Below are 27,466 nucleotides of genomic sequence, written 5' to 3'. Positions count from 1 at the left end.
ATATGTTTCATACCAAATTTGAAAAGAATTGGAATGATAGTTATCAAGAAGTTAAAAATGTCTACTGTTTACACATTTAATAACTTACCATTTTGGCCCCACCCTGATACCAAAACACCTAACCCTGGGATCATCAAATTTACAATTTTGGTAAAGGACTACCGGTTCTTTCTAAATATTTATTTACTTTCAATTTAGTAACAATAGCACTAAAGAAGATGTTATTCAAGTGTTTTACACATAAACACTATATAACAAGTTTGGCCCCGCCCTGGGGTCAGAACCCCTACCCCGGAGATGGATCATGAAATTTACATTTTTGGTAGAGACCTTCCTGCTCTACATCACTATGCATTTAGTTTTTCTTTCACATGTGTGGTTTTTGAGAAGAAGATTTATGAAAATTGGTCAATTTTGGGCAGTTTTTGCCCCATCCCTAGGGCCTCAGGGGTGCTGGAGTCCTGAAATTTACAATTTATGTTCCCCTTGTCCCAATGATGCTTCATACCAAAATTGAAAAGAATTGGACTAGTAGTTATCAAGAAGAAGTAAAAAATGTTCAATTGTTAACGCACGACGACCAATTGCAATAGGTCACCCGAGTTTACTCAGGTGACCTAAAATTGAAGAAAATCAAAATTCTTCCCACATTTACATCTTCCATACCCGTACAAACACTATAAAACAAGAAAGTCCTCACTTGAAAACTGTGGGAGGATTTAGCCTGACAAATCATGCACCCTCCACATTAAATGGCAAATAAAGGAACATAACTCCTGCAAGAGAGATTAAAATGAATGAAAATTGCAACATGATCTAAAGTGCCCAATAAAGAAGCCATTCATTAAGTTTCGGTTTGACATGCGACAGAGAAATGAAAATAAAAACAGAAAATCCCGAATAGAGGACAAATGTACGTTAAAGACTTCGCTGTACCATAATACGTCCTGTCTTAGGAATTGTCATTCATGCAGTGGAGTCTGTGGATGTTGTTCATTTGTAAGCCATTCCACTTCTACTCGGTTCCTGCAGTAAAGGATATATATAAAACAAAATACAAAAGAAATGTATGTATTTTATTGCAAGTCTACTTGATGAAAATACAGTCCAGGATATGCTACGTGATTCTCGGCAATCTGTATGCTATTTGATGAAATTTGTATGCTTTGGTAGCCTAAGGGTATGTTGAAATAAAAGCGTGGAATGTAGTACAAACCAGGCTCTGGTAAAATGAATAAAAGCATGTACATGTACAATGAATTTGCAAAATGGTAGAGCTTAGCTGTGGTGATCAAAACTTTACAATGATGGTTTAGCTTCTTTTGAAATTCAATTGTATTGTAGAATCACTTATTAATGGTAGTGGGGCTAAATAGTTGTCACTAAACTGTTGTCATTTGATAAATGCAGACTTTATTTTATGGTCGAAAGCTTGTTCAATTCGAATTATTGTTGTTCAATTTTTCTTGTTCATGGACAAATATCAATTCATCACAATGACAAATAATCAACTATGATTTTACTTTTTTATACTATCATTTTATAAATCCATTCAAATTTATGCACCTATGAAAGGTTAAGAAAATTAATGTCTCCTTTAAAAGAGCACAAGAAAAAAAATTCCTTTGCATTGAGTGAACTCAATTAGGCATGTTAATCCACTTTCGATGCAATAACCATAACTATAACATATATATAGCTGACAGATAAGTAATATTCCGTCATGTATCACAGAACAGGCAGGATCAACATGTGTATAATCACAGAATAGGCAGGATCTGTATAATCAAAATAAATCTCCATCCCTTTAGGTAAGTATCACACTTTGGCTTGGGGAAAAAGTATATAAAATATAGTTAAACAATGTCTAAATGGTTCACAGGTTCTGGAATCCAAGAAGTCTCGCTTGTCCAAACCAGTCATCACGCGGTAAATAGCACCCACTGACCCTTCGCTGACCTATGAATGCTGATCGACCATGCATGACTCGCCAATTATCCACAAAGAGGACCATCCCTGGCTTTAGCTTGATCCAGAATTCGTTGTCGGTTTTACCGATTTCTTCTGACAATGCTGCGTAACTTTTGTAGAATCTTCTGATTTGATTTGGAGGCACGGTGTGGAGTGGTGATCTGTCGTATGGATTGTACCTGAGTATGAACACAAAATAGGTCATATGAAATAGGTCATCCTGCGGACAGAGTAAGAGAGCAGGTGGAAAAGATTAATTTGATTTAAACAATATTTTATTCACTAATAAGTGAGTGGGATTGGGCAGCAGGCATAGCCTATTTCAGCCCTCTCTGGAAGGATTCACATTTATTGTGTTTGCAATCATCCATGGTGAATATCTATCTGGTAAATACTAAAACAATTCTAACCAATCTATCTCACAAGGTGGTCTGTAGTGAAGACAAGAGGCCACATTGCTAACTTGAGTCACCTTGGCCCATATTTCAAGATTTTCCTTATATATTCACATGTGAAACTTTGATCCCTATTGTGGCCCCAACCTACTCCAAGAGTCCACGATTTTTACAAACTTGAATCTGCACGATCTCAGGAAGCTTTCATGTAAATCTCAGCTTTTCTGGCCCAGTGGTTCTTGAGAAGATTTTTCCTATATACTTGTATATAAAACTTTGATCCCCTATTGTGGCCCCATCCTACCCCCAAGACCCATGATTTTTACAAACTTGAATCTGCACTATGTCAGGAAGCTTTCAAGTAAATTTCAGCTCTTCTGGCCCAGTGGTTCTTGAGGAGAAGATTTTTAAATGACCCCATCCTATTTTTGCATTTTCGTGATTATCTCCACTTTGAAGGGGAATTGTCCCTTCATTTGAACAAACTACAAAGTCCTTCACCGAAGGATGCTTTTGGCCAAGTTCGGTTATAATTGGCCCAGTGGTTCTGGAAAAGAAATAAAATATATAAAAAGTTTATGGACAGACGACGGACAACAGGGGATCAGGAAAGCTCACTTGAGCTTTCAGCTCAGGTGAGCTAAAAAGCTTGATAAAACACGATTAATTGTGTTCAAATTCTGTATCTGGATTCACACAGGAAGGCATACATCCAGACAGAACAAGACTTCTTTCAGTTGACCTCAGATATGCTCTGTCTAGTACTGAATACCACACCTAATACTAAGGAGCTCTTTGGTGGTTGGGTGAAGAGTAAGTACTGTGCCCAGACTTCTGACACGGTGTTCCTTATCATAGAACTCATGAGGAACCACCGTCTCAGCCAGGCACTCAAACTCCGCAGGGTTATTTCTTCTCAGAGTCTCTGCAACATGAAAGCCGTCCACTAGAAGTGTTTCACCGCCGGTTCCATTGTGCTCCAATACATGGAAAACCTGAATGCTGATGAAAAATGTGAATTATAAATAGGGTACCTAAATCATACATTGTATATTTATAGTCATCAAATGCAGTGTTTACTGTGATGAAGGGCAATCAGTATTAGTCAATATTTGTCCCATTCAGCCTTGTAGATCGACCCTGATGAGCTCCACTCCCAGGGCTTGTAGCTAACTTTTTATGTCATCAGTCCAGCCGGACTGATGGGGTATAATTTCAACCAGTCCGCAGAAAAATTGACCAGTCCAACAGTTTCCCAGAAGTAAATAAACATATTTTGTTAATGTTATTAAAATGAAATTTAACTCAATATGCCTCAGACAATATTGTAACATTTAAATGTGGGATTTATATTTACGAATCAGATTCGTCTGATATCTACAGATCAAAGCATGCCAAATGTGTGTTTTAAGATTCCATAAATATATTTTCCAAAATTATGCTTTAGAAAATTAACCAGTCCCATCAGACTGACTAAAACAAATGTCAGTCAGTCCGCCAGACTTTTAACCAGTCACAGACTGACGGGCATATGTTAATTTCGAGCCCTGACTTCAGCTATTTGGAAAATGTAAAATACTTGTGCAAGTGCCCCTTTTAGATGATCATGAGAACATACATTTTCTAGACCTGGGATGATACCGTTTTCATAACATATATTTATCTTATGTGGTTGCCTTGATACGAAATCTATCAGGACATCTTCTAATACATGTACATGTATATAATTATATTACATGTAAATACTTATCAGACTTCTCATTCTGGCTGCTGGTTGTCGATGCCTATTTTTATCATTATCTTTACACACATCAAACCACAGCAAATTATGATCTGCTTCTATCCATTAGGCTGGTTATTTTTACATGGGATAGTAAAGGTTGTTTTATTTAAAACATTCTAAAGAATTTAAATGAGTCCAGTTGACCCAAACAAGTCATTTTCTGTGAATAATGAATTTATCTACATTTATTTTAAAAATAAAAACAATTATAATCTTCAAATTACATCCCCAGAATCTTTGTTTCCAGAACAAAAATTCAATCTGCTATACAAGTTGGCTCCTAATGTAAATTTTGATGCATATGCAATCATTTCAAAGTTATTGAAAATCACTCATTTATCCTTTTTAAATTCATGATATTAGAAAGGATATGATTTGGGGTGAGAACATTTTTTCCCCACCAAAATGAGCTTTACTACCGTTTTAAAGGCAAAATAACTATAAGGTTCCAGATTGATATTTCACTAAACATCACAATACACTTATCATGAGTATAATCATCCCAGGCTTTGTATAATGTGCTAGTGCTTTAAAGTATATGGTAAGTCCTGGAACTATCTATACTATCAAAAGAAAAATGTATCCCTCGCATAATTAGATCCCAAAGCAATTACATATATTAAGGCCAATACAGTAATGTCTACAGAGACGTGTACAGACTTGCCCAGAAGGTGCCATGAAGTAGGTGTTGTCGGTGTGAGCCTTAAGACCTAATGTAGTGTACGCCGTGTCCCCGAAAGCCATGTTGGAGGTGAAAGTCCAGGAGGGGCCAAATAAAGTGGGCTGTATGAAAGTTAGTCGCTGGGATACAGCAAGTGTTCCTTTGTGGTCAGCAGGCACCTGTTAATTAGAAAGAGTGTAATTTTTTATTACCATCAGCATCCCACAATCACAAACTTCACAGCTCTATGTGTCACTCAGTATGGTAATAGTATGTATCACTACTCAGTATTCTTGATCCACACCTGCCTGAGAGTGACATTCATTGTAGATTATTATGTTCTTTCATAGAATAAGATTGTTACATCAACTAACATAATAATTACAGCCACATGTATGCAGGGAGTGTGTGCATTAAGCCTTTCTTTAGTGTATATATAATGCAGCACAACTTCAGGAACAATCACGAAATAGTTCTGTAGGAGTCGTTACATGAGAGGTGAAGATAACGAACAGTGATCAATCTTATAACTCCTGTAAGCAAAACATAATAGATTGCTGGGCAAACACGGACCCCTGGACACACCAGAGTTGGGATCAGGTGCCTAGGAGGAGTAAACATCCCCTATCAACCGAACACAACCACCGTGAGCCCTTTATCTTGATCAGGTAAACAGAGTTTTCCGTAGTCAAAATCAGGGTCCCAAGAATGGCCTAACAATGGGTATGAAACACGTCAGACAGCATTTGACCCAATGATAGGTTGTATTGGCAAACTAGATTGTTATAGTGACCATAGAATTTGCAAAATGCTGACTTTAAACGAGACTGTTGGAACCCCTGCACCATCAACTTGTTTGTCAGTAGCCTGCTTCAATTCAAAAACTGACCATAAGCAGAACAAGCTCTTGCATATCGAATCAGTTGAGAGATATAAACACCATATGCAAGTAATAATGGCATATTGCTACATAAATATGGGAAGCTGACGACGGAGAAGCTGAAAGCATCCCATTTAATGTCTTACAGTTGAGTTGTTAGTTTGCCGTTAATATCTACTTTCAATAAAATATCCAAGTATGAAGCAGAGGTGGATGACTCTGTGGTGCCTTTTATTTCGAGTTCACTGGGATATATTGAATCAACATATAAATGAAAATTATTATTGTTAATAGATAATGTCGTCAATATATCTAATTGTCGAATTGAAGGCCACAGCAAGAGATTTTTTCTTCTCACATAGAAGTTTTTGAATAAATTCTGCTTTGCAGGAATATAAAAACAGGTCAGCTAACAAAGGAGCACAATTTGTGCCCATGGGAATTCCAACTGACTGTTGAAAGACCTGATCACCAAAGATCACAAAGATATTGTCAATGAGGAACTCCAGCATATTTTTTATTTCAACTTTAGAGTACTTGAGCTTGGAATCAGAGTGGCATTTAACAAAGTAATTTTTTGAATGACTGATCACTAGATAGGAATATTTGCGTTTTCCATTTTTGTTGAAGAAGCAACTGTCTATGATGTCAAAAAGTTTAGTCTTTAATTTATCATGAGGAATGGTCGTGTAAAGTGTTGAAAAGTCATTCAATAAATATTTATAATTATGTCCTACCAACAGCTACTAGAGGGCGTGTCTACTCCTCATGTGTCAGAAGTGTGATTATGTATGGCTCCGAAACTTGGGCTGTTTCTGCTAACACTAAAAAGAAATTGCAGCGTAACGACAAAGCAATGATAAGATGGATCTGTTTGGTGAAGCCTGAGCAGACCATTCCGTTTGAATCCCTCCTCGCTCAAGTCAACTTAAAAAGCCTCACAGACATCATGCAGAAGAGCAGACTGCGTTGGCTGGGGCACGTTGAGCGCAGCACTGGCTGGATTGCTCAAGTCCGACTACTGAACATACCAGCGGAGAGGACCACTGGCAGACTCAAACTGTCTTGGGAGGATGTCGTGAAGCGGGATAGAAAAACCCTGGGTATGGATTCCGTCAACCCTCATCACAGACAGGAATGGAGAGGAAGACTTAGATCGAGACCGGACAGTCAGGCCCCACCCTCAACAGAGGATTAATTGATGGCCTGATCAACAAATAAACTGGATATGATGATGATGATGATTTGATCGCAGAAATTAACCCTGCACTTTTTTTAATAATAGGTGAAAAGTTGATGCCAGACAGAAATATGCACACATCAGACAATGATTGATCAGAACTTGAACACTGCGAGTTTTATTTCTATGAGTTGAGTCATATATCAATCTATTTTCACTTTATGATTTACTTTAAAATGCTAATCTACCTCTGTCACAATAGAAAATCCAAATTTCAAGAGGTTCTTCACGTGAGCTTTGAGGCCACTCTCTGAATGCATGAAATCTTTACAGGGTACCATTGGCTGCTCCGTTGTCGCGGTCATCACGTCTTTGTTCCACAGAAGCTTCTCCACCCTGTCGTTGTGTTGATCGTGGTAGGAGTTCTCCAACAGCCAGTCAATATTGTAACTTGTCAGGTGCTTATCTGGCCCTGTTCATACAGAATTTAACGTTAATCTATACCATACTATGGATGGTTTTTGTGGGTGAAATCTTTTACTGCACTCCAGTTTTCTTTTTTAAATCAGAACACCCAACAGTTTCAAGGATTATCATCTAAATATAAAATGTGCAATCTTATTTGTAATGAATAAAATCTAATGCATTTTAAATACTATAGATTCCTAAATATATATGAGGAATTAATTATTGCGGAATTTGCGAAATAAAATTACCTTCTTTTAATTTTCTATTGCTAAAATGCATGTAAGCACTCTTGATTAACAGACAAAACGTGAATTCATGTTCATGCGATTTGAGGTATACATGTACAAGTCGTTTCGCTATATTTTAAAATGTAAAATAAGGAGTCTACAGTATATTATATAAATATTGCATGTAGTTGAGGGTAACATTGAAAATTTTCACCCCGAGAAAACCATTGTCAACCGAGGCGCAGCCGAGGTTGACAATGGTTTCTCGAGGGGTGAAAATTTCAATGTTACCCTAACTACATGCAATATTTGTTTTATTATACTGAATGTTATGTAAACTGGAAAGCAGAAAAACTTACGTCTGTTGACATTTGATCAATCACTGTCATGCGATATTTCGTATTTCGATGTGGGTACTCGTGTTTATTACAAACGCTCAAACGACGTCGTCTAGCAATCTACGGCGAACCGTACGCGCATAAATTTGACGCATGTGATAATTTTGTATAATATCACCCGTTGTCAAGTACTGTTACCCGTTGCTAGATACTATCACCCTGGGGCGCGTGTTTTCTGTTCGAGTATTTTACATGAAAGTATAATAAGAACTTTTATAGCCCTGTCCCTAGGCCTAAACTGCTGAACCAGGGGCCATGAATTTCACTTCCTCGATAGAGGCTTAATTCCATTACAAGTTTTATTGTCATAATCTTATTTTCAATTATCATAATCTTCAAAAAACCCAGTTCATCTGCAAGATGTTCACAAATAAAGGAGAAGATCTTTATATTAAAATGGAGTGATTATTCATATTTTAACACAAAACCATGGTAGAGACCTAAAATAGGCTCTTTCTGTTTCCTCAACTTTACATAATATATATGTAGCTGCGCTCACTCAAACGGTCACACTCTCAGTATACATATTAATTAAATTACAAATGTTCCATTCCAGATATTGATCTAAAGATTTACAATACACAGAAGTGCTACCCTGAAGTTGTCATGAAGTAAAAACTTGCTTACATTCTAGAGTCAGTACTGTTCCATCAAATGTGACAAGGGTAGGTTTGATGTCCAAATCCAGCTTATAGTTATCCACATTCTTCTGGCATGTTTCGTGATTATAGCAAACATCACATCGACAATGATCTCTTAGCCAAACATAAGGAAGATCCAGGTTATAGTGTCCATAACATAACAGCAATCCCTCCTGATTCAGAGTCACATCTTTGTTTCTTGAACCCTGCAGTGACACTGAGCTGACATGGGACCTTTGCGCAGCATACTGCCAAGCCGATCCTTTAAATCTAGATTCGAAAAGATGCCGTTTTTGAAGAGCTGAAGATTTCCTGACATAACTATGTAGGGAGGAAATCTGTTCATAAGACTTTGATCTATTCAGTAGCCTCAATATATTAGATTTGTGTATTCTTTGAAGGAGTTTCACACTGCCTGACCTATAAAAGATAATAATTGTGTACTACAGTAGTTGTGAATTAATTCAAACACAACTTTTCAGCATTTTCCCAGTAGTATGGTGTTTACCAGCAGTCGAACCAGCAGGAAAACATATCAGTCCAATTTATCAGTGTGTGTGTCTGTCTGTCGATCAGTCCAATTTATCAGTGTGTGTGTGTGTCTGTCTGTCGATCAGTCCAATTTATCAGTGTGTGTGTCTGTCGATCAGTCCAATTTATCAGTGTGTGTGTGTGTGTGTCTGTAGACCAGTCCAATTCATCAGTGTGTGTGTGTGTCTGTCTGTCGATCAGTCCAATTCATCATAGTGTCGTATAGCGACTTCTTTCCCCAGGGTGATAAATTTGGCTTACCTGTATTTTAGCGGTGAGATGGTTTTCCCCCAAAATTTCACTTGCCAATTTAAATATGCACCCAATTGCGACTTCAGTATTTGCAAGAGACATGAATCTTCTTTGTCCGCCAAAATTTATTTCGCAAAGAATGTAGGACAGAAAGTCACAGACAAAATGGCCATGGACAAAAAGTCACAATTAGAAATTTTATGAAAGTAGGACAAAAAGTTACAGGACAAAAAGCCACAGTTTATAAGAAAATATTGATTTTTATATAAATTTGAAGAAAAAAAAATCTTTTCTTTTTTTGTAAAGTTTAAGAAAATATATGTGTAAAATGTTATATTTTCTATGAGAATTTAATATTCAATTTCAAACTTTAAATTCTAATAATAATAAGTTGATAATTATTACTAAATTTTTATTCCTTTTATCCTGTTTATTGTAAAATATGAATTAGATTTTAAAAAAGAACACCTGAGTATCATGTAACAACCTTCCAATGTTTGAATTAGGTTTGTGTTTAAATATAAGAATTTTACTTTTGGATGGAAGAAACATTGAATAGCTATGTGGTCAGCCCCGCCTTTGCACCAGAACCCCTGACCCAGGGGCCATAAATTTCAGTTTTGAAAGAAGCATCCTTGATCATCATTATCATACTATTGGTTTGTCTACTTAATACCCAGCAGCAGAGGAGAAGATTTTCAAAGAAATAAAATGCATTTTCACTATATGATCAATAGGGCCCCACCCTAATACCAGAACCCCTGACCCAGGGGCCATGAATTTCACAATTTTGAAAGAGGCATCCTTGCTCATCATCACCATGCTATTGGTTTGTCTACTTAATACCCAAAGACAGAGAAGATTTTCAAAGAAATAATGCATTTTCACTATATGACTTATAGAGCCCCACCCTAGCACCAGAACTCCTGATCCAGGGGCCATGAATTTCACAATTTTTAACAAGAGGTACTGTGAGCAATGCTCACTAAGAATACCCCCCGCTTACCCCAATCTCCCAAAGGGTGTTGGTAATAGGTATAAACTACCTCTTTTCTGAGTGTTGCTACTTCGATGTCCAGTGCGCATGACCTTTGACCTTTTGACCCAAAAATCAATAGGGAACATCTTCATCCCATGGGTAGTCCATATATATGATATGGTGACTGCAGGTGGAAAGGATAACGCTTTAGAGCCCGGAAACCATATTGTTACTTCATGTCCAGTGCACTTGACCTTTGACCTTTTGACCCCAAAATCGATAGGGAACATCTTCATCCCATGGGTAGTCCATATGTTTGATATGGTGACTGTAAGTGGAAAGGATAATGCTTTAGAGCCCGGAAACCATATTGCTACTTCAATGTCCAGTGCGCGTGACCTTTGACCTTTTGACCCCATAATCGATAGGGAACATCTTCATCCTATGGGTAGTCCATATGTATGATATGGTGACTGCAGGTGGAAAGGATAACGCTTTAGAGCCCGGAAACCATACTGTTACTTCAATGTCCAGTGCGCTTGACCTTTGACCTTTTGACCCCAAAATCGATAGGGAACATCTTCATCCCATGGGTAGTCCATATATATGATATGGTGACGGTAGGTGGAAAGGATAATGCTTTAGAGCCCGGAAACCATTGCGTCTACAGACGGACGGACGGACGGACGGACAGATGGACAACCCGATTCCAGTATACCCCCCCCACAACTTGTGGCGGGGGGTATAAAGAGGCATCCTTGCTCATCATTACCATGCTATTAGTTTGTCTACTTAATACCCAGAGACAGAGAAGAAGATTTTCAAAGAATTTCTACATTTTCACTATATGACCAATAGAGCCCCACCCTAACACAAGAACCCCTGCCCCAGGGGCCATGAATTTCACAATTTTGGTAGAGGGCTCAACGCTCATTATAATTATGCCCACAGTTTGGTTTCTTGATGTCCAGGAGTAAAGAAGAAGATTTTTTAAAATTACACTCATTTTGATGGTTTTTGCCCCACCCCTCAGGCCCCAGGGGGGCAGGGACCATGAATTTCACAATTTTTGTTCCCCTCCACCCACAGATGCTATATGCCAAAATTGGTTGAAATTGGTTCAGGGGTTTCAGAGAAGAAGCTGAAAATGTTCAAATGTTAATGCACGACGCACGACGACGGACAAAAACAGATAGCAATAGGTCACCTGAATGAATTCAGGTGACCTAAAAATACTTTATATTTGTACTTTCATTATCTTCACCTTTCATCGAATAAAATTGCTATATAAACAAGTTAATCTTCAAAAAAAATATTTAATAAGGAACTGAAAGAGCTAAATGTGGTATAAAAGTCACTTTTGTGACTTTTTGTCCTAGCTGTGACTTTTTATCCTATCTGGTCAAAAGTCATCATTGTGACTTTTTGTCATGTGACGTTTTGTCCTACCAATTTTTTAACTTTTGTCCTGTGACTTTCAGTCTGTCTACCTCCCCAAATTATATCTAACCAATCAACTAATTCATAAGGAATAATCAATAACTATTGAATTTTTTTTTTCATATGTAAGGTATATGTACATGTTGAATGATGTTGACCTTTACAAAAATTACCTTGAGTGACTTTTGTCTGGGAGTTATTTCCCTATTACTTATTTGTGTGATATATGCATGATCAATACCTGTTCAAAAACTGTTGAAATAAAGATTTTTTCCTCATCAAAGGTATATGTTCTGAGTGACCTTGACCTTTCAAAAACGACCTTGGTCCAAAAGTCCCTGTCTCAAGGAATATTTGTGATCAATTATGATCAATTTCTGATGAAAGGTTTAGGATATAGGAACTTTTATATCAAAAACTGTTGAAATAAGGAACTTTTATATGTTCCAAGTGACCTTGACCTTTCCAAAATGACCTTGAAAGACCTTGGTCCAAAAGTCCTTGTCTCAAGGAACATTTGTGATCAATTATATCAATTTCTGATGAAAGGTTTAAGGAGATATGAGCTCAGACGGAAAGACACGACGGCGACTAAATGCATGCTCCCTCAGCTCCCTCGAAATTTTTCAGGGAGCATAAAAAAGGTTATACGTGTCATCCTAGTTAGATAATTTTGACAAACGTTAATCAGAGTAACATTAATCTGCTTTTCTGCTCGTCAGATACATGCAACAGTAATATATCCAGAATAGTCGATTATGAAGTAAATATGCAAGAAGGTGGCCACAAAATGTAAAATATGAAATATGAGCCTTAGATATAGGTTTATTTTGTGAAATTGTATTTTAATTTCAGTTTTAAATGAATTCATTTACACATTCAATATACATTATGTTTGAAGCTTTGATGTATATATAGGCTCATCGGCAAATAATTTTTACTGTTTCAGAACGTGCATAAAAGTTCTGAATAAAAGATTTTTATAAATATAAATCTTGATTACTGTAAAGAGGATGTTTTATTTTTATTCATTATTAGATAGATATTAATGAATTTACGATTTTTATATGAAGTATACTCCCTGAAAAGGCAGCTAGTGGTTAAAGCCACTATAACATAGGCACTGACACACCGTGCTCAAATTGTCCAAAATCAATTAGAAGTTTATTGTATCTTATGGCACACACAGGTTAATCAGTTGTAAGTGTAGACATGGCATGTTGAATTATTATAATACATTAGTATACACAGATATTACTCACATTTACACAAATTCTAAAGGCATAATGAAGATAATTTACCAAGACTTTAACTCTTTAACACACTATTATGTGAGTGTGTATGTGTATATTTCACACCTATACAAATGTACTACTGAGTATACTAGCCAGCCGATAGCATGTATCACGATTCAGAAGTACATGGCTGAAGACCAGCGGTACAAGATCAGAAGTACATTAGTATAACTATCTCACTAGTGACTTACATGGTTGCTGCCTCTCTCAGTGTGCACTCATAAGACTATGACCCGGTAGTCAAAGCCGTAGTTTCTCCACACTTGTTATCAGGAATGCACTGTCACATAACTGAGGAGGTTAGGCAGGAGACTACCCTAGATATAGAACACAAATCAGTCAATAATCAGATACACTGTTTACATACACATACATTAATATATTTATCATGCTTTGGACAACAGTCTTCATGTTATGTATGATCTAAGATGAGGGAATTTTTTCATACTACATGAATTTATTGCAAAAAATACTAGCAGTTTGTAATATAATGCTTTATTTCATACTCTAGAGGTAAATCTGCTTTCTTTTTTGTATGAATTTGTTCATGCATGTAATAATAGGCCATTCATGTGCATGCAGTCAACCTGACAGACACCTCACATTGAAAATGATTACACTCAAAATTCAACTTAATTTTTTTGTGTGAAACCTTTTAAACATGTTAGACAGTTGATTTTGATCATCCATTACAGTATTCATCCTACTGAGCACCCTAACCCCTTTAAGCGCCACTGGGACTTTTTTGACTCTTAAAAATTCAGAGCCCTCCATTTAGATACAGTACAACTGACCTTAAACTGGCAATACGTCTTTGTGTATTTACTGTGTTGTTTTGATTTTCTGATTATCAATGAATTAGACCTGAGTGGATTACATGTATATTATATAGTAAAGGAATTGAAGGGACTGGTTTACGATTTTTGAAAAAAACAACACCATTTTTCATTTTTTATGTTAATCTCATTTAATGTTGACCTTCTGGATGTAAGAATAAAAGCAATATTTTTAAAATATATAGCCATTATACTCTGTGTTATGTGAACAAATTAATTTTTAAGACTCGAGTCTTTATATGTTAGTGAGATGTTACATTTGCAAAGCATATCAATTTTGCATAGTCACAAATTCAACTTTTAGATGACACATTTTACCTGAAGAATACTTGAAATGTGATAGATATAATAATAACTTCGATCAATATCCATTTCTTTTGATAATTTCGCAAAGAATGACATACCACAATCTTTGTTTATAAAACAAATAATAAACTCTCTAAAATGAACTTCTGTGAAAATGTATAACTTAATTTTTTTGTGTGAAACCTTTTAAACATGTTAGACAGTTGATTTTGATCATTAAAAGTGAAAACTAAATTTGGGGGGGGGGTCGTGAATCAGTCCCTTTAAAGTATGAAAATGTAACTCATTTAGAATTCACTATTTATTCAAATGTTTCTCAGTCAAAATTTCATTGGAAATACTTCAACTAAATAACTGCCCCCTTTTCCAATTTTCTAAGCACCCTGGATGCTCAATGAGATAAATACGGTATTTAATAATAATCTATGCATTGTCTGTTGATACACAGGATAACATTGGTCAACATACACAGACCAATACTACCCTGCTAGTTTCTGAAGTGCATGACCATATTGACTGAAGGATAGGAAAATAGAAAATGATTTGACAAATAAATATACATGTATTTAATGAAAGAAATCAGAGGTGAGCAAGCTCACATACCCCACGCTCCAACATTGCTTGACAATGCCTCACATAATGAATAATGCTACAAGCTCGAAATTCTAAGTTCAAAAGGGACATAACTCCCATAAAAATTATTGAATCAGAAAATCCTGGGAATATGCACATGTGAACAGTTTGTCTTTATAATTTAAACTACAGAGTTTCACAAAATTCTGTTGAGCAGTCTTAGAGGAGTTGTGCTGACAAGAAGCTGAATAGGACAGAGGGGCTTGAAATTCTGAGATCAAAAGGGGCATAACTCCCACAAAAATTATGGAAGCAGAATTTCCTGGGAATATGCACATCTACACAGCATGTCCTTATTAACTACAAAGTTTTACGAAATTCTGTTGAGCAGTCTCAGAGGAGTTGCGCTGACAGGAACAGTACAGACGGGCTCGAAATTCTAAGTTCAAAAGGGGCATACTCCCACAAAAATTATTGAATCAGAATTTCCTGGCACATCTACTCAGCATGTCCTTATTAACTACAAAGTTTCATGAAATTCTGTTGAGCGAATTCAAAGGAGTTGCACTGACAAGAAAGGGACTGACGGACGGGTCAAAAACATTATACCTCCCGCAACTTTGATGCGTGGGGTATAATTTTAAAATATCTTTCCCCTGGGACAACTATAACTTATTCTGTCATATATAGCTATAAATTAAGAAAGCCGTGGGCCATGACACTTGCCCTGAGTCACCATGGTCCTGCTGTTCTTAGAAGAATTTTAAAAGATTTTTTACACTCTTTATTCCCATGAAAATTTTTGACCCGGCCAATATCATAACCCCAACCTTGCCCCATGGAGCAATGACTTAAATGCATTTTAATCCACATAACAAATATATGCTTTAATATCAATGCTAGTATGCTACTATTACAGCCTTGATAGTCTGGAGACAACCCCCTCACCACCCCCCACCACCCCTATATTCATGTACACGTATTGTGTAAACTTTGATTCCCGAATTTAGCCCCATGATAACTCCAGGGAATCCATAATTTGAAGAAAAATACCCACAAAAATAAAAAACCAAATAAAAACACACACCACAAAACAAGAGGCCAATGAGTCACATCACTCACCTGGGTCACATTGTGGTTAAGCTGTTGTGATCTTCAAAGATTTTTTTTTCAATCTTTACTCCCATGAAAATTTCAAAGGGTTCCTACATTCATACAACATGGGGATGCCTCAACACTAATATAACTACTATGACCTTTCTCTTCTGGGAGAAGGTTAATGTCACATAGTTGATGGTATGAAATGAAAGGCCTGGCCATTAAGGCAGTACTCTACATCGTCATAATGGCTGACTTCCTTTAAAAACATGGATGAAAAAATTAATATCAGCAATATTTGACTTTTCCTTTTCCATTTAATTACCTAGCCGAGTAGCTCAGTAGGTTAGAATACTGACTGCTGAACTGTAGGTCGCAGGCTCAAGTCCAGCTGGGGTTTTAAATTTTTTTTCAGATTACCTTCTACTAAAACTGTATTTTCTGACAAAATAAAGTAAATTTGAAAATTTTCAACTTCAAAATATTATTGTACATATCCTCCACTTTTCATCTACATCAAATTTCTCTGGTGTAGCATACCTCCTTAAGATATATATCCAAGGTCTGAAGGGCCTGAGAGTCAACTTGCACTTCATCGTCGACAATGGTGATAATCAAGGATAAGAATATTTTGTGTGTGTTAGGGATGGGTATTGCCAAAAATTTTGCATTTATTGCGATATATCACAATTTTTTTTTTTCACAATATCATAATGATATGGTCATTATATTTTAGGACATTCCGATTTTCCTTAATTCTGTGTTATTTTCATTACTGCTTTGGTGTTAAAGTGCAAAAAAGCCAAATTCATTTTATTTTAAACATTCATTTTCTAGAAGTAAAGTGTAACTCACTCACAGTAATGAAACAAATAACTAAAAATCAGATCAAATAATAAACAAATTCATGAATCACAAACTATGATGATGATAAAATTCTCCCTCGTATCGTGGGACGAATTATCACGATATTCCAATATACCAGTAAATCGTACATCCCTAGTGGGATTTATAATTTTAGTGTATTATGCCTGTGTAAAGTGACTAAAGCAAACAAGATCATGACCAATGCTAAATTATAAATTACATATACAACATGGATGTAAACAAACATTGCTAATTCGATTGATTGTGCTATGCAATCCATGATCTACAAATGCTCAGAAATTGAAGGGAAAATTATTATGCGGTCATTAAGAGAACTTTATATCACAGCAGCAAATTAACCCTCATGTAAGTACCACAATAGTCGTAAGAAGGTAATTTAACACCCCAGTGATTTTTTAAGGTCCATTTTGGGTCCGAATTTTGGCCCTTTCACCTCCTAAAAATTGTCAATTTTTTCCCAATTTAGCTTGCATTTTTCCCAATAATAAAATTATGAAAGAAAAATGTATTTGAAAAATATAAACATTCGATGTGAATTATATACATACGACTTAACAAAGAGTTATGCAAATTATGATTTGGATAGAATAGTTGAAAATTTTAGAAGGTAAAAGAAAATTAGATGTGTAAAATAAAAATAATATAATGTTTGATATGATTTTAAAACTTATTTACGATAAAATTGATTTTTCCCAATTTGACTGAAATGTCGACAATTTTTCCCAATTCGAAAGCCACAGGACCCTTGTGAAAAATGTAGAAAAATCACTACATCAAACAAAAAAGTTTTCCAAATCAATAGCTCGAGCTAAAACTTTAGTCAATGTTACAATGACTGATGCAGTTGACATCAGTAAGAAACATCACTGAAGCTCACTGCATTGTGAATTTCCAATCTTTTTACTGTACTGACTCTCAGTGTATATTTTTAGAGTTTACTCAGAAACTAAATCATGAAAAGCTACAATCAAAACAAAACAGAAAATTAATTGTTCAGAGAATCTCAAATATCGAAACATAAAAATGAAAAATGCAATGACACAAAATAGGATTTACAAGACGAAGGTGGAACTTATGATAGAATGAATAAAATTAAGAATGCCAGGTTTTAACGACCAATTAAGAATTTAACGTAATCAATGTGAAACGACTATATTTCATATCTCATAAATGGTTGGTGGGATTTTTGTTATCATGGTATCATTTTGAAGAGTTCATCAAATAACAATAATCCACAATAAGAATGTTCAGAATTTTGATTACTGCTGGATAAAAAATCATTTGACCTAGAATTTTACGTTCAAGTCTGAAGAGCATGCTTTATCAAAATATTTGTTTAAAAAATTATATTTTTCATACAAATCTCTTGGAAAAATGATACATACACTTTCTCTTTATGAAAATATGAATTTTCTTATTTTTACGAAGGTCAGATAACTCTTCAAAAAAGTCTCAAGTACTCGACTACTATTTGACATTCCTATAAATACATATATATAAGATCAAGAATTTCTTTCTCTTTTAAGTTGAGTAGCCAAAATAGTTTTTGTTCATTATATCTATAGCAGAAAAACTTGGATTTTTCTTTCTCAATGAATTGAAATATTTATTTTCTTTAGACAAGACAAATTTTTAAAATTCATTTTGACTCTCAGTCTGTCGCTACATGCATTAGTGTTGAAACAAATGTTTTTGACAATTGAAAAATCATCACTAGAGGTTGCATTACATTGACTATCTACAGTAAACACGTGGGTATGTTAAGGCAGATCATACTCCATTTATGCACGTAAATTGCACAATGGGAGGGAGCAACTAACTTTTAAAAACTATTTTAGGTGTTTATATGAGAACATTTTGTATCAAAACAACATGACAAACATGTGCTTCCGTAGGACATCATTACATAGCCGTTATAAATAGATCACGAATGTACCTTAATAGAAAATGTAAAGTTACACACTACCCCAGGATTTAAACATTGTTCTAACTGACGATAATGACGGTAAAGCACCCATAGTTTTTAAAAAAGTGCTGCTAAAATCCTACTGCTTTCAGTAAAAAATTATTAATACCTAAACACAAAATCATCTGTTTCACATGTTACACTGATGTTAGAACTACAGTTTTCTTTGAAAGTTTTCATAACAAATGATTGAATTTCTAGTAGCAATTGCCATGTTCATTAGCTTATATGACCTTTCACACGGTGTATAAAAAGGCTCCAAAAGAATGCGAAATCAACATACCTTTATGATATCAATAAATTCTCAGGGTTTCACATACACATTGTATATATTCCATACATCCCATGGCACATATTTCAAATACTCTATATTTTGTGAATACAGTGGAGCCTCGTTAATCCGGACGCCATTAATCCGGACGCTTCACCTTCCAGACGATTTTTCTAGGGAACGGAATTTTTATATGTTATTTTGCATCATTAATCCGGAAATTCGCGTTCCGGATCCGGACGGTCACATTTTACTACAAAACGTTAAAATGCATTGAGAATTGAACCATTAATCCGGACGGTAATTTTGTTTAGGGAAGGTCTGTGTCGGACAATTTTAGCAAGGCGTAAATTATAAAGAAAACAAGCCAAACTGTCTAATTGAAGCGATTACCTGTACCCTGTCAACACCTCCCTATAATTAGGTGGTGTGTGATATGTCAATTAGATAGAACGTGCCGATCGAGACACTGTATTGCCAATTTTCGCACATAAGATCTTTATTGCGTATAGTGTTGAATTTTGTAAATAAATCCGTAGCATATTATTTATAGTCTTGATCAATAGCCTAATAGTATTAATAAATTAAACATCATGCCATAATGATAATTTTTTAACTGCTACACATATCAGTTGTACTGATTCGTAAATTGATTATCGACTTATGCAAATCTAAAGAGTGTAGATTATACTTCTAGATTTTGGATTTTATACTGTTGATTGGCGTGAAATATACATGTATGTTCATGCACATGTATATGTAGTAAGTTTTTAAGGTTTAGAATGTCACACATGTAGAATGTACCTGTGTACGATTGATTCTTGTTACGATGTTGTAGAGCTTTATTGCTTTCGATTTTTTAAACTCTGGGTAGAAGTGAGAAAATTACCATTTTAAAGAAAATGACAATTAAATTTTGTATGTACCCCTAATGTTAGTTTCACCCGAGTTTTGTTCTGTTATTATCGCATCATGAAAATAATGGGTGCGCGTGGCTAGATCAAAGCAGTAGTAGGTTTAGATATTATGAGCTTAAATGATTTTGTTCTCCCGATATTAATTGTCTTGGATAATAATAGAATAAGAAATATAAACTCTGGCAGATGGAATTTTGGTTAAAGAATGTTGTCAACTGACATGATAATCACGAAATTTTTATATCAACTTTGGACGATAAAGATTGTTTTAACAGACCGCCGAACCCGTGACAGATGGAAATTACCGGCCTCTTTAAGAAGTAAAAGTGTGATGAAATGTTTGAAGTGTAAATGATTATGTTATTTACTAATGATTTATTTACTTATAGTTACATAAAGTGCTTCATTATTTGTTTTAGTGCATACGGTACACAGTTTTGTATTTTTATTTGTACGGCTCATGAATATGTACAATGTAAGCAGAGGCAAATACACTGAACACGTACATTAAATTCCAGTGCTTTGAAATACATGTAAATGTTAGCATTATCATTACTAATGCAAATGGTTAAATCCAATGATAGAATGTGTTTAATTCACTATGCATCAATAAAGTAGGCATATATTGGTTACTTATGTACAGATAGAAAATATGCGATTCAATTATCCAGACGCTTCATTTATCCGGACGATTTTGCTGGGAACCAAAGTGTCCGGATTAACGAGGCTCCACTGTATTTACATGGCACAGTTCACAAATTAAACTACACAGGAGTTAGCAATTTTATCAATAAATGAGAAATAAAGTCAAAATAAGCAAAGCTCATGGCTAGGTTTTTGCTTATTTAACTTTATTTCTTGTTTATTGATAAGGCCACATTTAAAAAAATGTTGGTTTGCCATAGCCCGAGGGTCATAAAAAATATTGGGTCGGTCAGGGTTTTTTTTTTTTTTTTTTGCTTAAAATATATTGAATATCAAAACTCTGTTTTTATATTTTGTGTTCTTTTGATGAATTAACCCTATTACAGTGAATTACTTGCAGAACTGTCAGAAACCTCTCTAAAAAGTGCAGTTTTAACTTCATGGACAGGATTAGTTTGTGTATGGCTCATATATCATTTTCTTATTCTGATATGGTGCTTGTCTTGTGGGTGTTGTTTTCCAGGTCTTGAATATGTCCATTGTTTTTTCAAATTTGTCTAGAGTCTTGGTTGCCATGATTTTACTCTCAATGGCCAATGTAACATGCATGTATTAGGCAACTGAAACTTGGTAGCATTGCTGTTGAACTAAAACATTATTCGTATAAACTCAACACAATTTCATGTTCAATGATGTTGGTCAAACGATTTCTGATACATTAAATCCGTGCTCCGTGGTACCTCGAATTACCGAAATGCCCGTGATTTTCCGAAATGCCTCCAGAAATACCGAAATGCCCATTAGAACTAACGAAATTCCCCTTTAAATCAATTTTTTAAAGTTAAATTGAAAGATTAGGGATTGATTCAATGTGTAAAATATCGTCTCTGAAAAAATAATAACATAAAATTTTTAATAAAAAAAGTCTTGTTATTAGAATTTGTGTTAATCTAAGGAAGGTAACTCATGTTATTTTTCTTTCATTTAGAAGAATATGTTCAACCATTATTTCCTAATCATTACATTGCTTAAGTTGAATTAAATCAACATTCAGATATATTTTGCAATTCAAACAAATATTGTATAGGGGAAAAAATCATCAGTGATATACATGTATAAATTTTGCTAAAGTTATCTTTCTTAGAAACATCGTGAATGTGAGAATTGAACACAACTGAATTTCCTAAATTTACAATCACAAATTTAAAAACATTTTATCATAAAAGATTAACATACAGGGTGTCCCAAAACATGCGTTACACTTTTAATCATCTATAACTTTATCAAAACAAAAGCAATTACAAAGATATTTTGTCAACATCTAGTGTATTAATATAAATTTTATTTGACAAAATTTCGGGAAATTCTGTTAAATAGTCAGTTAATTATGACTTCATAATGACGTCATCCCATTTTCAAGATGGAACCTTCATGTGAACAGCTGGCAGAAATTGTCAAACTTTACTATGAGTGTAAATCTGCTACTTTAGTCATTAGAACCATGAGAAAACAACATCCTGGAATGAAAGTGCTCAACAGAATGCTAATTTACAGATTTGTGAGGAAGTTTGAAGTTAAAGGCACCACAAATGACACAAGACGCAATTCTGGTATTGGGAGACCAAGGAGTGCCCGTACCAAAGAGAACATTGATGTCATTGATAGAGTTATTACTGAAATCAGTTAGACGGGTATTGCATGAACTGAATGGCACCGTTAGCAAATCTAGTATTCATAGAATGCTCAAATTTGATTTAAAATTGATTCCATACAAGATAAGTGTGATACAGCATTTAAAAGAGACAGACATTAGAAGTCGTTTAGAGTTTGCCCATTGGATTTTAAGTAGACCCGACTCTGAAAATTTTACAGATGCCATATGGTTTTCCGATGAGGCCCACTTCCATCTTAATAATGTTGTCAATAAACAGAATTTTAGATTCTGGGGTTCGGCGAAACCCAATTTTTATGTGGAAAAACCCCTTCACTGTGAGAAAGTTACTGTATGGGCTGCATTAAATTCAAGCGGAATAATTGGCCCTTTTTTCTTCGAAGACACCGAAGGCGATGCAGTGACGGTAAATTCTGAACGATACTTAAAGTTAATGAAATCAAAATTTCTACCAGCTCTTAGACGAAAAGTTGTAAATTTCGATAATGTGTGGTTTCAACAGGACGGTGCTACGCCACACACTGCAGGTTGTGTTCTTCAGTGGCTTGACAACACGTTTGGTGATCAATACATTTCTTATCGTACCGCAAATGTTTGGCCACCGCACTCCCCCGATCTGAACCCCCTTGATTTCTTCTTGTGGGGTTATCTAAAAGACAGAGTGTACTCTCCTTCCCCACAAACAACAAAAGACTTAAAAACAGCAATTACACGAGAAATAAGATCAATCTCTGTTGATACATGTAAAGCTGTGGTAAAAAACTTCAGAAATTGTGTTCAAATAATGTTAAAGACAAAGGGACGTCATTTGGAACATATGTTGTAAAATGACATATATTATTCCGAAGAAAGTTTTTGGTGATTAACAAGGAAGCTGTGACAAATGTATGCATTGACAAAAAATTTAAATCCTTTTTGTTATATGTTGTAAATTTCATAATTGTAACTTAAAGACCCAACTTTAAGTTAACGCCCCCAAATTTTACCTGTGTCGCGATCAATGGTCAATCAAACTTTTAACAATAGAGCTTAGATTGATTGACATTTGCAGAGACCTTGGTCATCTTTATACATGTATTATAGATTAAACAATCAGAAATCAAACAATAATAATAATAATAAAAAAAACCCAAACAAACATAAGTTATTGGAATATTTTCTATTAATGATTTATTGTGGCTTTATATTTATAAAAACATGGACAATTCTTTATTGGCGCAGCACATCAACATGTATAATGGTTATATTGCCCATGCGTAAAACTGTTACAGTAGTTTAAAAAATGCTTCTGTTTGAGATACCACATGGATTATAAATTACACAATCAGAAATCAAACAACAGTAAAAAAGCATAAATAAGTTATTGAGATATTTCTATTTATAATTTATCACGGCTTTATATTGAGAGAGAGAGAGAGAGAGAGAGAGAGAGAGAGAGAGAGAGAGAGAGAGAGAGAGAGTTACTGAGATATTTCTATTTATAATTTATCACGGCTTTATATTTATAAAGATAAAAAAAGAGAGAGAGAGAGAGAGAGAGAGAGAGAGTTGTTGAGCTATTTATAATTTATTACGGTTTTATGTTTATAAAGAGAGAGAGAGAGAGAGAGAGAGAGAGAGAGAGAGAGAGAGAGAGAGAGATGTGTAAAACTGTAGCAATAATATAGATGAAATAATATGGCATGGCAATAGTGTTGCATACGTATGACAATAATTACTCATTTAGTCAATGATTGAGAGTAAGGGAGAGAGAGAGAAAGGGGGGTAGACTAGCTATGTGTCAGCTTTTGTTTGGGATACCATCGTTACACAAACACTACGTCCACAGAAACCCTAAAGAGAGAGAGAGGAGGGGGTGTATACTTCGTGTCAGCTTCTGTTTGGGATGCCATCGTTACACAAACACTATGTCCACAGAAACCCTAGATAGAGAGAGAGGAGGGGGGGGGGGGGACTTCGTGTCAGCTTCTGTTTGGGATACCACCATTACGCAAACACTACAGCTACAGAAACCCTACAGACAGCCCATATTGAGGGGTATCTTGACCATTCTTCATTTGGTTGTACATGTACACAGATCTACTTGGATTTATTCATTCTCTCGAAACATGGATATTTTACCTACTACACCCACGACACCGCGAACTCCCAGGACACGCCGGGTAATATTATATTTAGGAAATTATTTATATACGATATATAACAATTTAATTAGAAGTTTTAAAAAGCAAAGGTTTAGAAATGGGCTAAACCTGTCATTTGCAATACATAAATATGACCAAGTTTGAAGGTTTACGGGAAATAGAAATGCGGTATGCATGTAGGTAGAAATTTTAATTTTTTTTTTTTTGGCACAAATCAAGACACTAAGCATAATTTGTAATAACCTGAGAAATTTCCTGTGTATATCATAAAAATATACACAATAACTGATCTCTTGGCCAGGTAAATTCCAGGTAAATAACATTGACCATGGATAAGCTCCGCCCACATTCAGTCATCCGTGGAGCAACCCTATGGTGTTTTTTTTTGGGTCTTTAAGGTATTAAAATTTTATAACAGTTTAAAAGTGTAACATGTTTTGGATCACCCTGTATATAAACTTAATCTGCATTAATGTATATACAGTGAAACTTCTCCAAACCGGCCCCTCAGAAAACCGGTTCTCCCTGAATATCGGCCGATTTTCAAAGTCCCGGCAGAAACCTTAACATTTCCTTACAAAGAAAGTCTCACAAAACCGACCACCCCTGAAAATCGGACATCGGCCACTTTTTAAAGTACATTTGTTAACAAACATGTGTAATTTACCCTTATAATACTGGCCACTATTTGAAGACTAGAAAATTTTGGCCAGAGGGGTGATTAAGACAGGCCAGGTGTGAAAAATGACTGACCTACTGGCCAGGTGGGAAATTATCAACTGGAGGTGTGAAAAACACAAGTGGCCTCTATAAGTTCTATAGTTTACCTGTGATGTCCAGGGTGTTAATTGGTGCTTGGCTAATCCAAGTGACCCTTTCAAATTTCTGTAGGATATGTTATGAACAGATATGCACATATTGAATGAATACAATCAATACGCCATATTGTTGCACCATGGATATAAGCGGTAGTTAATAAACAACAAACCCATGACTGTTAATGATAATTTTCAATAGATAAATGATTTTTGGGGGTTTCCATAGACTTAAAATTCCTAAGAAACATCAAAATTAAAATTATATATTTACTACTGTACTTTTCAAAAACGCCAAAACAAATTTGTTAAGCAATGGACGTAAACAGAGTTTCTATAGGTAAGAGGAATTCCAATAATAAGCCTCTGTGTTTTCTTTATGTATCCTGTTATAAATTTTTAGTTAAAATTAGATGATTGCAGCAAGACTATTTCTTGTAATAATTACCTGTAAGTACAAGCGGACTAATTTGATCTCCACGGATAATTGATCATAGATCCCCATATCAAAGTGAGCAGTACCTACTCTGTGTATTAATTACAGCAATCAAATGGCTGTGTTTGCTTTGTTTATTAAAAATTAAAACATAAGCCGAAATTCTACATAAATACTGCTAGTCTACAGATTTCTATACATATATCAAATGCAGTTTTATTTAAACGGAATGTTTTCCATTATTTATGCATGTCATTGTAAAAATGTTTATTCATGTTTAATTAGTTTTGGTGCTATAAATTGAAAATAAACATGTTAGTAAATTATTTTGTTTTATTTCCAATAGTGAAATAATGGTCCTTGAACACCATATTATATGGTTTGTAGTATGTCAATGAAATATCTAATAAAAATTGAGCTGAAATGTCTCTAAATGCTAAATTCTCGGTATACCGTCCACCCCTCTAAACCGGCCGTTTTTTTCGGTCCGACAGCTGGCCGGTTTAGATAAGTTTCACTGTACATGTAATTAGAGGGGAATTTCGATACTTTTAGGTGGTATTTCGAAAATTAATTCCTGGGGGCATTTCAGTAAATTGTGGGCATTTCCGAATATTCGGGGCACCCATTTACATTTTCATTGGACACAGTTGTTGTTTGTGTCCATAATTATCAAATGATGCCTCGTCGGATTGATAAAATTCTACCAGTATGCCATGTGCCCAATCGATCATTTGAGCGCTTAAAATTGCGGCGATTTACAAAATGCCGCAAAGAACAAAACTAAAAACAAAACCAAACGCATCTTCACAAGTCAAGGGCTATTGATTAGTTATCTCGTTACAAAATAAAAACAACACGCAATGTTCTTGATGTTAAGAAAAGTACCCCACAAAGATCATTGTTTACTTTCTGTTTTTGCTCTTTCCAAACTTGCATCTTAAACGAGGAATCTCATTGGATGATTTGATTTTAGCTTATTGCGTCATCCCCTGTCCCAAACCCGTGTTTTGGTGACTGATGCGAGCATGGTGCGAGGTAACGAATCAATAACCCTTGACTTGTGAAGATGAACCAAATGCGGATAGGAACTTGAAAGAAAAACAGAAGTCGGAAAATCGAGTGGAAAAAAAATCATGGCCGAAATTATGTCATTAAAAACTTTCCAGTCGGGGGGTTAAAAATGGGTCGGTCGCGCGATGGCAAACAAACTCCTTTTTAATTTTGGCCTAAAACTGTTGACTTCTGTGGTATGAATGAATGAAACTTCAATGAAAATAAATTAAAACTTAGTGATATCCTTTTCTGTCGTCACATGTTACACGGATTTTATCCCAAAATAAATTTTCGTAACCTGCTGAATTGATTGTTATTGATAAACTTTTCCTGAGATGATATAATCTTGTCAAGTTTACCTGCTGTTTTATTTTAAAACAAAAAGCGTAAATTCGTGAATTCAATTGTATCCTCTCTCCCTGGGGTCACTGGATTCCGGGTGTAGAGCTTTTTAAGAATTTTGGAAGGAAAGGGGAAGTCCCTCCCCCGAAAAACTTAGTAATGACGACAGTCATTTTCAAACAGAAGTGAAACTACAGGTAAAACTAAAATTATCGCGGCCTCTCGTAATAAAAATCAATATCTAGAAGGAGTTTGTTTTGAAACCAAAAATACAAAGTAATGATATACATTGTACCAATTTGTTTTTGCTGCACTTGCGCTCAGTCAATATAATTTATCAAATTCAGAAACTGCAACTTTTATGACTTACCTTTCCTCAAAACAGGATGTACTTTGATAA

At 35.2% G+C, this 27,466-nt stretch overlaps 1 protein-coding gene across 4 annotated transcripts; it reads right to left on the bottom strand.

Moving 5' to 3' along the window:
* Window positions 1-1,062: 1,062 nt before the first annotated feature.
* Window positions 1,063-27,466, bottom strand: LOC125658898 (trimethyllysine dioxygenase, mitochondrial-like). Of its 4 annotated transcripts, none has more exons than XM_048890343.2 (7): window positions 27,437-27,466; window positions 13,293-13,418; window positions 8,591-9,024; window positions 7,119-7,342; window positions 4,814-4,989; window positions 3,144-3,368; window positions 1,063-2,150 (listed from the first exon to the last, which is right to left on the bottom strand). In XM_048890343.2, coding segments are annotated over exons 2-7 (1,335 nt in total). In that variant the 5' UTR covers window positions 13,295-13,418; window positions 27,437-27,466; the 3' UTR covers window positions 1,063-1,876. The 4 variants fall into 4 exon arrangements, with proteins under 4 accessions (XP_048746300.1, XP_048746298.1, XP_056004709.1 ...); XM_048890341.2 differs by having other exon boundaries at window positions 27,362-27,444; XM_056148734.1 differs by lacking the exon at window positions 27,437-27,466 and adding an exon at window positions 19,052-19,202.

This window comes from Ostrea edulis, chromosome 9, assembly GCF_947568905.1.
Source record: "Ostrea edulis chromosome 9, xbOstEdul1.1, whole genome shotgun sequence".
NCBI classification, from domain to species: domain Eukaryota; kingdom Metazoa; phylum Mollusca; class Bivalvia; order Ostreida; family Ostreidae; genus Ostrea; species Ostrea edulis.
The sequence above is the reverse complement of the archived record's forward strand: the minus strand, read 5'-3'. Positions and strand labels throughout refer to the sequence as shown.

Coding starts and splice junctions, on each gene's coding strand:
- LOC125658898 (XM_048890343.2), bottom strand. Junction 4,990..7,118: donor GATTTTCTATTGTGACAGAG/GTAGATTAGCAT, acceptor TCTAATTAACAG/GTGCCTGCTGACCACAAAGG. Junction 2,151..3,143: donor AAAGAGCTCCTTAGTATTAG/GTGTGGTATTCA, acceptor GTTCATACTCAG/GTACAATCCATACGACAGAT.